The sequence below is a fragment of the Oncorhynchus gorbuscha genome, linkage group LG16 (genome assembly GCF_021184085.1).
Source record: "Oncorhynchus gorbuscha isolate QuinsamMale2020 ecotype Even-year linkage group LG16, OgorEven_v1.0, whole genome shotgun sequence".
NCBI lineage: Eukaryota > Metazoa > Chordata > Actinopteri > Salmoniformes > Salmonidae > Oncorhynchus > Oncorhynchus gorbuscha.
Window position 1 is genome coordinate 2,945,255 of NC_060188.1, and position 13,756 is coordinate 2,959,010.

Consider the following 13,756-nt stretch of genomic DNA (forward strand, 5'->3'; position numbering starts at 1 on the left):
GGCAGATATGCATGTGAACAACAGGCCATAGAGATGGATGACTCATCTTTGCATCTGTGCCATTATAGAGTCTGTGACCGCAAGGGCAGCACCATTGAAGCCATTTCCATTTTAAAGTAGTCCATTTTCTTATTCTTCATTGGCTGATTGCTCCAAAATCATAGGAATCCCCACCCAATTGTCTACTTTAAAATGGTGGAAGCCCTCAATGGCAATATCCAAACTAAACCGGGTTATATCCATGATGAGTCCTCTCGCTATGACAACAGGAACAACTCCAATATAAAGTTGTTTTTTTCAAAGTTGGGTAAATGCAACGTGTGTCCACTTATATCAGTAAATTCAGACCAACCTAACCGTTCTGAAACTTCAGTTGATCGAATAAGCCTCACTTAGCAAATGAGCAATTCCCACAGTCTCCCATTGACCAAACATTCCTCCATTCTTAGGCTTATTTTAGTGGACAGATTTTGGGCGGAGTAAAACCCCTTGCTTCGCCTCTTCCTCTCTGCCTTTGGTCTCACATGATTCTGACAATAATGTGGTTTTAGTCTCACCTGATTGGCCAGATATGACTGTTTGGACAGTAATGGGTTGGTTACAGATTGATCTTCTGATTGGACAGAATTTACCTGTATTCTCACCTGATTGGCCAGCAACGTGGCTATAGTCTCATATGACTGGCCAGAGATGACCTATAGTAGAGCTCTCCAACCCTGTTCCTGTAGGTTCTCTCAAACCCTAATCTAAGACACCTAATTTGAATTAATATCTATCTGATCAGTTGAATCAGGTTAGTTACAAGTGGAGTTGGATTTAAAACCTACAGGAGGGTAGGCTCTCCAGGAACACGGTTGGAGAAGCCTGACCTATAGTCTCACCTGATTGGGTGGCGATGACCTGGAGCTGCAGTCTCTGGGAACAAGCTGGTCCAGGTCTTCTGAGAGTCTGAGAGCCACTGGAGCAGCTGATCCATGTGCTGCCTGTGAAGATTGGTCAGAGCTCGTGCTGCCAGACCCTGGACCTTACACAGACACATGCTCTGCTCTGCCTGAGCCAGAGACAAGGGAAGATGGAGAGAGATGGAGACAAGAGACAGATTAAGATGGAGAGAGATGGAGAGAGAGATGGAGAGAGAGATGGAGAGATGGAGAGAGAGAATAGACCTCTGAGAGAGATGGAGAGAGATCAGAGAGATCAGAGACAGAGGGAGAGATGGAGAGAGACAGAGAGAGACAGAGAGAGATCAGAGGGAGAGATGGAGAAAGATGGAGAGAGAGGCCTTTCTAGATCGAGAGAGAGAGTATCCTGGAAGGAGATGGAGAGAGAGATGGAGAGAGGATGCCTGGATATTTTTTTAAATGGGAGAACCATCTTAAGGGAAGACGGAGAAAGATTCGGAGAGAGAAATTTAGAACGGAGGAATGGAGAGAGAGCCCTTGGACGGAGAGAGAGACGGAGAGAGCCCTTAAGAGACACAAAAACATCCTAGGAGTTCTGCAGAGATCGAGACAGACGTGATATGAGCTGACAGAGAGGAAGAGAAATGGAGAGAGAGGAGAGAAAAGAGGCGAGATGGAGAAGCAGAGATGGAGAGAGACAGAGAGCGAGATGGAGAAAAGACAGACAGAAGCGAGATGGAAAGGAGAGAGACACCTCCTCCCAGCGAGATGGACTGAGAGAGAAACAGGAAGGGAAGGTGATAAATCCACACATTCCATTAAAATGTTAATGGCTGTGTTGCAAGTTTAGATTACATCTGGAAACAGAAGCATGATCAGTAACTTTACCATGAAAATAATAACTCTCCAAAAACGCTGTTAACAATGTGCTTCACAAGTCTTATACATCAAACCACTCGGATGCAAACACTAAACATGTACCCATACAGAAAACAAACAGGAAGCATACATCCCATAGTCACAATAAATATCAACGGAGAGGAAATTAGCAGAGTATTACTGAGGGGAGCCTGTTGAAGTGTTGTCTCTTCATGGACAGAGGAAGTTCCTCGAGGGGCGCGTTATCCCCCCTTGAGGGGGGACGGGGATGGACACTGTCTGATTGACTGTCCTCTTGAGTCCTACCATGCCTTAACCCCCTGCGAGGGGAGCCAACAACCCCCCACAAACCTGATCTGGAAGATCCTTTCTGGGAAAATCTGGTTTCCATTCCCCTGGGAGGTGGAACAACGTCCAGGAATGTCCCAGGCCATGCTCTCCCTCCATCGAAAAGAAACATGTACAGTGCCATCCTCCCTTCATTACATGTCTGGCCATGCTCTCCCTCCTCCTTCTCTACATGTCCCAGGCCATGCTCTCCCTCCCTCCTTCTCTACATGTCCCAGGCCATGCTTCCCCCCTCCTTCTCTACATGTCCCAGGCCATGCTCTCCCTGTCCTCCTTCTCTACATGTCCCAGGTTCATTCTCTCCCTCTCTTCTCTGTCCCATCATGTCCCAGGCCATGCTCTCCCTCCCTCCACCTCTACATGTCCCAGGCCATTCTCCTCTTCGGCCCTTCTTTGGACATGTGTTAGGCCATGCTCTCCAGGCCTTCTCTACATGTCCCTACCCTCTTCTCCCTCCCTCCTTCTCTACATGTCCCTGTCCCTATTCTCCCTCCCTCTTCTCTACATGTCCCTGTCCCTATTCTCCCTCCCTCCTTCTCAACATGTCCCTGTCCCTATTCTCCCTCCCTCCTTCTCTACATGTCCCTGTCCCTATTCTCCCTCCCTCCTTCTCTACATGTCCCTGACCCTATTCTCTCCCTCCTTCTCTACATGTCCCTTCCCTATTTCCTCCATCCTTCTCTACATGTCCCTGTCCCTATTCTCCCTGACCTTCTCTACATGTCCCCTTTGCGATCCCTAATTTCAAAATAGCCACCCTACCCTTCTCAACAAATGATCCCAGTCTATTCTCCCTCCCTCCTTCTCTACATGTCCCTGTCCCTATTCTCCCTCCCTCCTTCCATTCCCTATTCTCCCTCCCTCTCGTTACATGTCCCTGCTTCTATTCTCCCAAACCCTGGCTCCTTCTCTACATGACCCTGCCCCTATTCTCCCTCCCTCCTTCTCTACATGTCCCTGTCCCTATTCTCCCTCCCTCCTTCTCTACATGTCCCTGCCCTATATCTCTCCCTCCCCCCAACCTTCTCTACATGTCCCTGCCCAAAAATCTCTCCCTCCTTCCCACTTCTCTACATGTCCCTGCCCCTATTCTCCCTCCCTCCTAGCCCACTTCTCTACATGTCCCTGCCCCTATTCTCCCTCCTTTCCCCTTCTCTACATGTCCCTTTATTTATTTTCTCCCTCCCCCTTCTCTACATGTCCCTGCCCCATTCTTCCCTGCAAAACTCCATTCCAGTGTTTTACTTGCTATATTGTATCCTTCCCCCTTTCTACCATGTCCCTGCCCCTGCCCCTATTTCCCTCCCTCCTTCCCCCTTTCTACATGTCCCTGCCCTTATTCTCCCTCCCTCCTTATTGACTGTCCCTGTTTGTTTCCCTCCCTCCTTCCTCCTTCTCTACATGTCCCTGTCCTTATTCTCCTCCCTCCTTCTCTACATGTCCCTGCCCCTATTCTCCTTCCCTCCTTTCTACATGAAATAAAATACATAAATCCCTATTTCCCCCCCCTTCTCTACATGTCCCTGTCCCTATTCTCCCTCCCCCTTCTCTACATGTCCCTGTCCCTATTCTCCCCCTCCTTCTCTACATGTCCCTGTCCCTATTCTCCCTCACTCCGCTCTACATGTCCCTGTCCCTATAGTCTCCCTCCCTCCTTCTCTACATGTCCCTGTCCCTATTCTCCCTCCCTCCTGGTCCAGGTCTCTGACATGTCCCTGAGAGCCCTATTCTCCTGATCCCCCTTCTCTACATGTCCCTGCCCCTATTCTCCCTCCCCCTGGACCTTACACATGTCCCTGCCCCTATTCTCCCTCCCTCCTTCTCTACATGTCCCTGCCCCTATTCTCCCTCCCTCCTTCCTTCTACATGTCCCTGCCCCTATGGAGAGAGAGATCCTTCCCCCCTTCTCTACATGTCCCTGTCCCTATTCTCCCTCCCTCCTTCTCTACATGTCCCTGTCCCTATTCTCCCTCCCTCCTTCTCTACATGTCCCTGTCCCTATTCTCCCTCCCTCCTTCTCTACATGTCCCTGTCCCTATTCTCCCTCCCTCCTTCTCTACATGTCCCTGCCCCTATTCTCCCTCCCTCCTTCTCTACATGTCCCTGTCCCTATTCTCCCTCCCTCCTTCTCTACATGTCCCTGTCCCTATTCTCCTCCCTCCTTCTAAAATGTTAATGTCCCTGTTCTTCTCCCTCCTTCTCAGAACATGTCCCTGTCCCTGAAAATAATCTCCCTCCCTCCTTCTCTACATGTCCCTGTCCCTATTCTCCCTCCCTCCTTCTCTACATGTCCCTGTCCCTATTCTCCCTCCCTCCCTCTACATGTCCCTGTCCCTATTCTCCCTCCCTCCTTCCCCCTTCTCTACATGTCCCTGTCCCTATATTATCCCTCCTCCTTCCCGACTTCTCTACATGTCCCTGTCCGTTATTCTCCCCTTGAGGGGAGGCGGGGATCACTGTCCCTGTCCCTATTCTCCCTCCCTTCTACATGTCCCTGTCCCTATTCTCCCCCCTCCTTCTCTACATGTCCCTGTCCCACATTCTCCCTCCCTCCTTTTCTGGGAACATGTCCCTGTCCCATTCTCCCTCCCTCCTTCTCTACATGTCCCTGTCCCTATTCTCCCTCCCTCCTTCTCTACATGTCCCTGTCCCTATTCTCCCTCCCTCCTTCTCTACATGTCCCTGTCCCTATTCTCCCTCCCTCCTTCTCTACATGTCCCTGTCCCTATTCTCCCTCCCTCCTTCTCTACATGTCCCTGTCCCTATTCTCCCTCCCTCCTTCTCTACATGTCCCTGTCCCATTCTCCCTCCCTCCTTCTCTACATGTCCCTGGCCTATTCTCTCCCTCCCTCCTTCTCTACATGTCCCTGTCCCTATTCTCCCTCCCTCCTTCTCTACATGTCCCTGTCCCTATTCTCCCTCCCTCCTTCTCTACATGTCCCTGTCCCTATTCTCCCTCCCTCCTTCTCTACATGTCCCTGTCCCTATTCTCCCTCCCTATCTCCTTCTCTACATGTCCCTGTCCCAGGCCATTCTCCCTCCCTCCTTCTCTACATGTCCCTGTCCCTATTCTCTCCCTCCCTCCTTCTCTACATGTCCCTGTCCCTATTCTCCCCCTCCTCCTTCCCCCCTTCTCTACATGTCCCAGGTCCCTATGCTCTCCCTCCTTCCTCCTTCTCTACATGTCCCTGTCCCTATTCTCCCCCCTCCTTCTCTACATGTCCCTGTCCCTATTCTCCCTCCCTCCTTCTCTACATGTCCCTGTCCCATTCTCCCTCCCTCCTTCTCTCATGTCCCTGTCCCCATTCTCCCTCCCTCCTTCTCTACATGTCCCTGTCCCATTCTCCCTCCCTCCTTCTCTACATGTCCCAGTCCCTATTCTCCCTCCCTCCTTCTCTACATGTCCCTGTCCCATATTCTCCCTCCCTCCTTCTCTACATGTCCCAGTCCCATGCTCTCCCTCCCCCTTCTCTACATGTCCCTGTCCCTATTCTCCCTCCCTCCTTCTCTACATGTCCCTGTCCCTATTCTCCCTCCCTCCTTCTCTACATGTCCCTGTCCCTATTCTCCCTCCCTCCTTCTCTACATGTCCCTGTCCCTATTCTCCCTCCCTCCTTCTCTACATGTCCCTGTCCCTATTCTCCCTCCCTCCTTCCCCCTTCTCTACATGTCCCTGTCCCTATTCTCCCTCCCTCCTTCCCCCTTCTCTACATGTCCCTGTCCCTATTCTCCCTCCCTCCTTCTCTACATGTCCCTGTCCCTATTCTCCCTCCCTCCTCCCCCTTCTCTACATGTCCCTGCCCCTATTCTCCCTCCCTCCTTCCCCCTTCTCTACATGTCCCTGCCCCTGCCCCTATTCTCCCTCCCTCCTTCCCCCTTCTCTACATGTCCCTGTCCCTATTCTCCCTCCCTCCTTCTCTACATGTCCCTGCCCCTATTCTCCTTCTCCCTCCTTCCCCCTTCTCTACATGTCCCTGTCCCTATTCTCCCTCCCTCCTTCTCTACATGTCCCTGTCCCTATTCTCCTCCCTCCTTCTCTACATGTCCCTGCCCCTATTCTCCCTCCCTCCTTCTCTACATGTCCCTGTCCCTATTCTCCCTCCCTCCTTCTCTACATGTCCCTGTCCCTATTCTCCCTCCCTCCTTCTCTACATGTCCCTGTCCCTATTCTCCCTCCCTCCTTCTCTACATGTCCCTGTCCCTATTCTCCCTCCCTCCTTCTCTACATGTCCCTGTCCCTATTCTCCCTCCCTCCTCCTCTACATGTCCCTGCCCCTATTCTCCCTCCCTCCTTCTCTACATGTCCCTGTCCCTATTCTCCCTCCCTCCTTCTCTACATGTCCCTGTCCCTATTCTCCTCCCTCCTTCTCTACATGTCCCTGTCCCTATTCTCCCTCCCTCCTTCTCTACATGTCCCTGTCCCTATTCTCCCTCCCTCCTTCTCTACATGACCCTGTCCCTATTCTTCCTCCTAGTTCCAAACAGGACACCGTTTCTGCAGACAGACACACAGACAGTCAGACATAGAAGGCCACTGAGTGGTCAGTCATTCATCCGTTGGCCAGAGTGCAACTCCACTTCCCGCTCCTCTCCTCGTAGACCTGCTATTAGCACACAGTCCAAACAGACAGACTAAACTAAGACGTAACACAGGGCTTTTACAGTCTGTTCTGTTTCCTCTGCCTCTTCTCTTTGTTGTTAACTTTTATTCTGGGTCAAGTTACCCGGACGATGAGTGTCCTTCGCGGCAGGATGGCGCTCGCATGGCATGTAATGGCAGTAGGCGTGAGGTAAAATGGCGCTGGGGCTGATTCTCTCGCTCTCTCAAAACCGCCTCCTTTCACCCTCGGCAACGGTTTAAACTAGTTCCACTCCAAAGGTGCAATTTCTGACTAAATGGGTAATTACAGTAGACTGTCGAGTTCCACTGTGCCCACTTTGAACCAGGGCTAACACTTACATTCTTCAAATAGCTTCTCTGGCCCGCTATACAAAACATACTCACAGCTGTAATAAACAAGGAGGAGGGGGATGGAAAGAGAGTGTTAAAATGTTAAAAACATTCTAGATCACCACATGTCAGAGCAGTGAAGGAGAAGAGTAGTTATACAGGAGAGGTGGATGGTTATAAACGTTGAGCCCACAGGGGAGGGGAGGCCTGCCTGGAAGACAGAGAGGATAATGGGATTGCTCGTTAGAGCCACTGGGTGAGGCTGTGTGTGTGTCTCTTACCTGGGCAGTGAGCTGGGGTTTGATGTATGGATGTGTAGACATACGTGTGTGTGTCCATGTACTGTATGTGTGTGTGTTTCTTACCTGGGCAGTGAGCTGGGGTTTGATGTATGGATGTGTAGACATACGTGTGTGTGTCCATGTACTGTATGTGTGTGTATGTGAGCACATCTTACCTTGTCAGTGAGCTGTGGCTCAGTGGAGAGGCTCTGGATAGTAACCAGCACCTGTAACAGCTGTAGACTGACCGAGCAACAGTCCTTCTCACACACAGACAACAGAACATCCACACAGGACAGCAACTGGTCCAGATACACCGCCTGGGAGAGGGACGGAGAGACAATTCTAATTCAGCCCTTTATTGGGTAAATATCATATATCACACAAACACATTTAAATATCAGCCCTCACACATTTACACCTGGAAAAGGAGAGACCGGGAGAGAGAGGGATACGGAGATAGGGGAATGTGTAGATTGAGGTGGAGTGTGAGAAGGGGTGAGAGAGATAGGAACAGAGAGATAGGTACAGAGAGAGATAGGTACAGAGAGAGAGATAGGTACAGAGAGAGGGAGTAAGAGAGAGAGTACAGGTACAGAGAGAGAGATAGGTACAGAGAGAGGGAGTAAGAGAGAGAGAGATAGGTACAGAGAGAGGGAGTAAGAGAGAGAGAGATAGGTACAGAGAGAGGGAGTAAGAGAGAGAGAGAGAGGTACAGAGAGAGGGAGTAAGAGAGAGAGATAAGTACAGAGAGATAAGTACAGAGAGAGAGAGAAGGTACAGAGAGAGATAGGTACAGAGAGAGAGAGATAGGTACAGAGAGGGAGAGAGAGATAAGTACAGAGAGATAAGAGAGAGATAGGTACAGAGAGAGAGATAGGTACAGAGAGAGGGAGTAAGAGAAGAGATAAGTACAGAGAGATAAGTACAGAGAGAGAGAGATATAGGTACAGAGAGAGAGAGAGATAGGTACAGAGAGAGAGAGATAGGTACAGAGAGAGGGAGTAAGAGAGAGAGAGATAGGTACAGAGAGAGGGAGGTAGAGAGAGAGAGATAGGTACAGAGAGAGAGATAAGGTACAGAGAGAGAGATAAGTACAGAGAGAGAGATAGGTACAGAGAGATAGATAGGTACAGAGAGAGAGAGATAGGTACAGAGAGAGGGAGTAAGAGAGAGACTGTAGTGCTAGTCTGATGGTGCATGAGAAGCCCCTGACCTCTGTTCCTCACTGTCATACTGTTAAATGAGGGAAAAGTCAATGGTGTGACCGCTCCCTTCACCACCAGCCTAGAAGCTAGATTTATTTTCTCTGAACTCTATCCGCCCTCTCCCCTCTATCCCTCCTTCTGTCTCCCTCGCTCACACTTCTCTCCATCTGCTCCCTCTCACCTCTCTCACGACACGCCATCCTCCCTTCCTCCCTCAGTTCTGACACTCTCTCGCTCGCTCTGTGTTTCTCTCTCTCTGTCTCCTCATCTCTCTCTCTCTCTCTCTCTGTCTCTCTCTCTCTCTGTGTCTCTCTCTCTGTAGGGTGAGCTCATGTTTAGACAAAAGGCCTTCCACTCGGACCAATTTCCATGCCATCACCGGGAGCACAGCCTTGTTTCCTGTTTTGCTGTGGCCTGTTATTAGAGAGGAGGGAGGGAGGGATGGGGAGGCAGCCTCCAGGTGTTTGCTTAGGGAGAGAGGGGTGTATTAGGGAACGGAGAGAGATGGCCAGAGTCTGTACGCACGCACACACACACACCATCATCCCTCCCATTCTCCATAATGACAAAACGTCTGTTCAGTGCTCAAAGCAGGCACTAGGAGGAGCACAACACTGTCTTCCCTGAGCGGCCAGAGAGCGGCCAGAGAGCGGAGAGAGCGGCCAGAGAGCAGCCAGAGAGCAGCCAGAGAGCAGCCAGAGAGCGGAGAGAGAGCGGAGAGAGCGGCCAGAGAGCAGCCAGAGAGCAGCCAGAGAGCAGCCAGAGAGCGGAGAGAGCGGCCAGAGAGCAGCCAGAGAGCAGAAAGAGAGTGGCCAGAGAGCAGAAAGAGAGCGGCTAGAGAGCGGAGAGAGAGCGGCCAGAGAGCAGCCAGAGAGAAGCCAGAGAGCGGAGAGAGAGGCCAAACAGAAGCCAGAGAGCTGCCAGAGAGTGGAAAGAGAGCGGCCAAAGAGTGGCCAGAGAGCCAAAGAGCCAGAGAGCGGAGAGAGCGGCCAAAGAGGAGAAAGAGAGCTGCCAGAGAGTGGAAAGAGAGCTGCCAGAGAGCAGAAAGAGAGCCAGAGAGTGGAAAGAGAGCAGCCAGAGAGCAGCCAGAGAGAAGCCAGAGAGCGGAAAGAGAGGCCAGAGAGCTGAAAGAGAGCGGCCAAAGAGTGGCCAGAGAGCGGCCAAAGAGTGGCCAGAGAGCGGCCAAAGAGGAGAAAGAGAGCTGCCAGAGAGTGGAAAGAGAGCTGCCAGAGAGCAGAAAGAGAGCGGCCAAAGAGGAGAAAGAGAGCGGCCAAGGAGAAGCCAGAGAGCAGAAAGAGAGCGGCCAAAGAGTGGCCAGAGAGCAGAGAGTCGGCCAAAGAGGAGAAAGAGAGCGGCCAAGGAGAAGCCAGAGAGCAGAAAGAGAGCGGCCAGAGAGCAGCCAGAGAGCGGCCAGAGAGCGGAGAGAGCGGCCAGAGAGCGGCCAGAGAGCGGAGAGAGCAGCCAGAGAGTGGAAAGACAGCGGCCAGAGAGCGGAGAGAGAGCGGCCAGAGAGCGGAGAGAGCGGCCATGCGACCAGAGAGCAGAAAGAGAGCAGCCAGAGAGTGGAAAGAGAGCGGCCAGAGAGCGGAGAGAGTGGAAAGAGAGTGGAAAGAGAGCGGCCAGAGAGCAGAAAGAGAGCGGCCAGAGAGAAGCCAGAAAGCGGCCAGAGAGCAGCAAGCAAGAGAGCAGCCAGAGAGCAGAAAGAGAGCGGCCAGAGAGTGGAAAGAGAGCGGCCAGAGAGTGGAAAGAGAGCGGAGAGAGCAGAAAGAGAGCGGCCAGAGAGCAGCAAGAGAGCAGCCAGAGAGCAGAAAGAGAGCGGCCAGAGAGAAGCCAGAAAGAAGCCAGAGAGCGGCCAAAGAGAAGCCAGAGAGCTTCCAGAGTGGAAAGAGAGCAGCCAGAGAGAAGCCAGAGAGCAGAAAGAGAGCGGCCAGAGAGCAGCCAGAGAGCAGAAAGAGAGCGGCCAGAGAGCAGAAAGAGAGCGGCCAGAGAGAAGCCAGAGAGCAGAAAGAGAGCGGCCAGAGAGCAACCAGAGAGCAGAAAGAGAGCGGCCAGAGAGCAGCCAGAGAGCAGAAAGAGAGCGGCCAGAGAGCAGCCAGAGAGCAGAAAGAGAGCGGCCAGAGAGCAGCCAGAGAGCAGAAAGAGAGCGGCCAGAGAGCAGCCAGAGAGCAGAAAGAGAGCGGCCAGAGAGCGGCCAGAGAGCAGCCAGAGAGCAGAAAGAGAGCGGCCAGAGAGTGGAAAGAGAGCGGCCAGAGAGCGGAAAGAAAGCGGCCAGAGAGCGGAAAGAGAGCGGCCAGAGAGCGGAAAGAGAGCGGCCAGAGAGCAGCCAGAGAGCAGAAAGAGAGCGGCCAGAGAGCAGAAAGAGAGCGGCCAGAGAGCAGCCAGAGAGCAGAAAGAGAGCGGCAAGAGAGCAGCCAGAGAGCAGAAAGAGAGCGGCCAGAGAGTGGAAAGAGAGCGGCCAGAGAGCGGCCAGAGAGTGGAAAGAGAGCGGCCAGAGAGTGGAAAGAGAGCGGCCAGAGAGCGGCCAGAGAGCGGCCAGAGAGTGGAAAGAGAGCGGCCAGAGAGCGGCCAGAGAGCAGCCAGAGAGCAGAAAGAGAGTGGAAAGAGAGCGGCCAGAGAGCAGAAGAGAGAGCGGCCAGAGAGCGGCCAGAGAGCGGCCAGAGAGTGGAAAGAGAGCGGCCAGAGAGCAGAAAGAGAGCGGCCAGAGAGCGGCCAGAGAGCCAGAGAGTGGAAAGAGAGCGGCCAGAGAGCGGCCAGAGAGCGGCCAGAGAGCAGAAAGAGAGCAGCCAGAGAGCAGAAAGAGAGCGGCCAGAGAGCGGCCAGAGAGCGGCCAGAGAGCGGCCAGAGAGCAGAAAGAGAGCGGCCAGAGAGCGGCCAGAGAGCGGCCAGAGAGTGGAAAGAGAGCGGCCAGAGAGCGGCCAGAGAGTGGAAAGAGAGCGGCCAGAGAGTGGAAAGAGAGCGGCCAGAGAGTGGAAAGAGAGTGGAAAGAGAGCGGCCAGAGAGCGGAACCAGAGCGGCCAGAGAGCGGCCAGAGAGTGGAAAGAGAGTGGAAAGAGAGCGGTCAGAGAGCAGCCAGAGAGCAGCATGCCACTTCAGTGGGAAGGAAAAGAGATCAAAGCATAAATAAATAAGATGGAAGAGCAGTGAGTCTATGACAGGACTGGAGAGGAGAGACTAGAGGGTCAGGACTTCCAGGGCTGGAGAGGAGAGACTAGAGACTATTCTAAAAGAAGTTGAGCATAGAGGATAACCTCTGCTTCCTTAGTCCCCCTGTCTGGCCTGGGCTTCCCTGGGCCTCCCCTCACCTCTCTGGGCTTCCCTGGGCCTCCCCTCACCTCTCTGGGCTTCCCTGGGCCTCCCCCTCACCCCTCCTGGCTTCCCTGGGGCCTCCCCCTCACCCCTCCTGGCTTCCCTGGGGCCTCCCCCTCACCCCTCTGGGCTTGTGACTCAGTTCTCCCCTCCTGTGTGCTTACTCAATTCAATTCAATTCAATTCAAGAGCTTTATTGGCATGGGAAACATGTGTTAACATTGCCAAAGCAAGTGAGGTAGACAACATACAAAGTGAATATATAAAGTGAAAAACAACAAAGATTAACAGTAAACATTACACATACAGAAGTTTCAAAACAGTAAAGACATTACAAATGTCATATTAAATATATATATATATATATATATATATATATATATATATATATATATATATATATATATATATATATATATACACAATGTACAAATAGTTAAAGGACAAGATAAAATAAATAAGCATAAATATGGGTTGTATTTACAATGGTGTTTGTTCTTCACTGGTTGCCCTTTTCTCGTGGCAACAGGTCACAAATCTTGCTGCTGTGATGGCACACTGTGGAAATTCACCCAGTAGATATGGGAGTTTTTCCAAATTGGATTTGTTTTTGAATTCTTTGTGGATCTGTGTAATCTGGGGGAAATATGTCTCTCTAATATGGTCATACATTGGGCAGGAGGTTAGGAAGTGCAGCTCAGTTTCCACCTCATTTTGTGGGCAGTGAGCACATAGCCTGTCTTCTCTTGAGAGCCATGTCTGCCTACGGCGGCCTTTCTCAATAGCAAGGCTATGCTCACTGAGTCTGTACATAGTCAAAGCTTTCCTTAATTTTGGGTTAGTCACAGTGGTCAGGTATTCTGCCGCTGTGTACTCTCTGTGTAGGGCCAAATAGCATTCTAGTTTGCTCTGTTTTTTTGTTAATTCTTTCCAATGTGTTAAGTAATTATCTTTTTGTTTTCTCATGATTTGGTTGGGTCTATTTGTGCTGTTGTCCTGGGGATCTGTAGGGTGTGTTTGTGAACAGAGCCCCAGGACCAGCTTGCTTAGGGGACTCTTCTCCAGGTTCATCTCTCTGTAGGTGATGGCTTTGTTATGGAAGGTTTGTGAATCGCTTCCTTTTAGGTGGTTGTAGAATTTAACGGCTCTTTTCTGGATTTTGATAATTAGTGGGTATCGGCCTAATTCTGCTCTGCGTGTATTATTTGGTGTTTTACGTTGTACGCGGAGGATATTTTTGCAGAATTCTGCGTGCATAGTCTCAATTTGGTGTTTGTCCCATTTTGTGAAGTCTTGGTTGGTGAGCGGACCCCAGACCTCACAACCATAAAGGGCAATGGGCTCTATGACTGATTCAAGTATTTTTAGCCAAATCCTAACTGGTATGTTGAAATTTATGTTTCTTTTGATGGCATAGAATGCCCTTCTTGCCTTGTCTCTCAGATCGTTCACAGCTTTGTGGAAGTTACCTGTAGCGCTGATGTTTAGGCCAAGGTATGTATAGTTTTTTTGTGTGCTCTAGGGCAACAGTGTCTAGATGGAATTTGTATTTGTGGTCCTGGTGACTGGACCTTTTTTGGAACACCATTATTTTGGTCTTACTGAGATTTACTGTCAGGGCCCAGGTCTGACAGAATCTGTGCATAAGATCTAGGTGCTGCTGTAGGCATTTACATTTACATTTAAGTCATTTAGCAGACGCTCTTATCCAGAGCGACTTACAAATTGGTGCATTCACCTTATGACATCCAGTGGGACAGTCACTTAACAATAGTGCATCTAAAACTTAGGGGGGGTGGGGTGAGAGGGATTACTTAACCTATCCTAGGTATTCCTTAAAGAGGTGGGGTTTCAGGTGTCTCCGGAAGGTGGTGATTGACT

At 51.2% G+C, this 13,756-nt stretch overlaps 1 protein-coding gene across 1 annotated transcript in view; it reads right to left on the reverse strand.

The window, feature by feature from the left end:
* LOC124000389 (dynein axonemal assembly factor 5-like) overlaps window positions 1–13,756 on the reverse strand; it is an 83,904-nt gene that overhangs the window by 36,574 nt on the left and 33,574 nt on the right. The window contains 3 exon segments of the mRNA XM_046306709.1: window positions 882–910; window positions 912–1,047; window positions 7,531–7,681. Coding sequence (XP_046162665.1) covers window positions 882–910; window positions 912–1,047; window positions 7,531–7,681 — 316 coding nt within the window.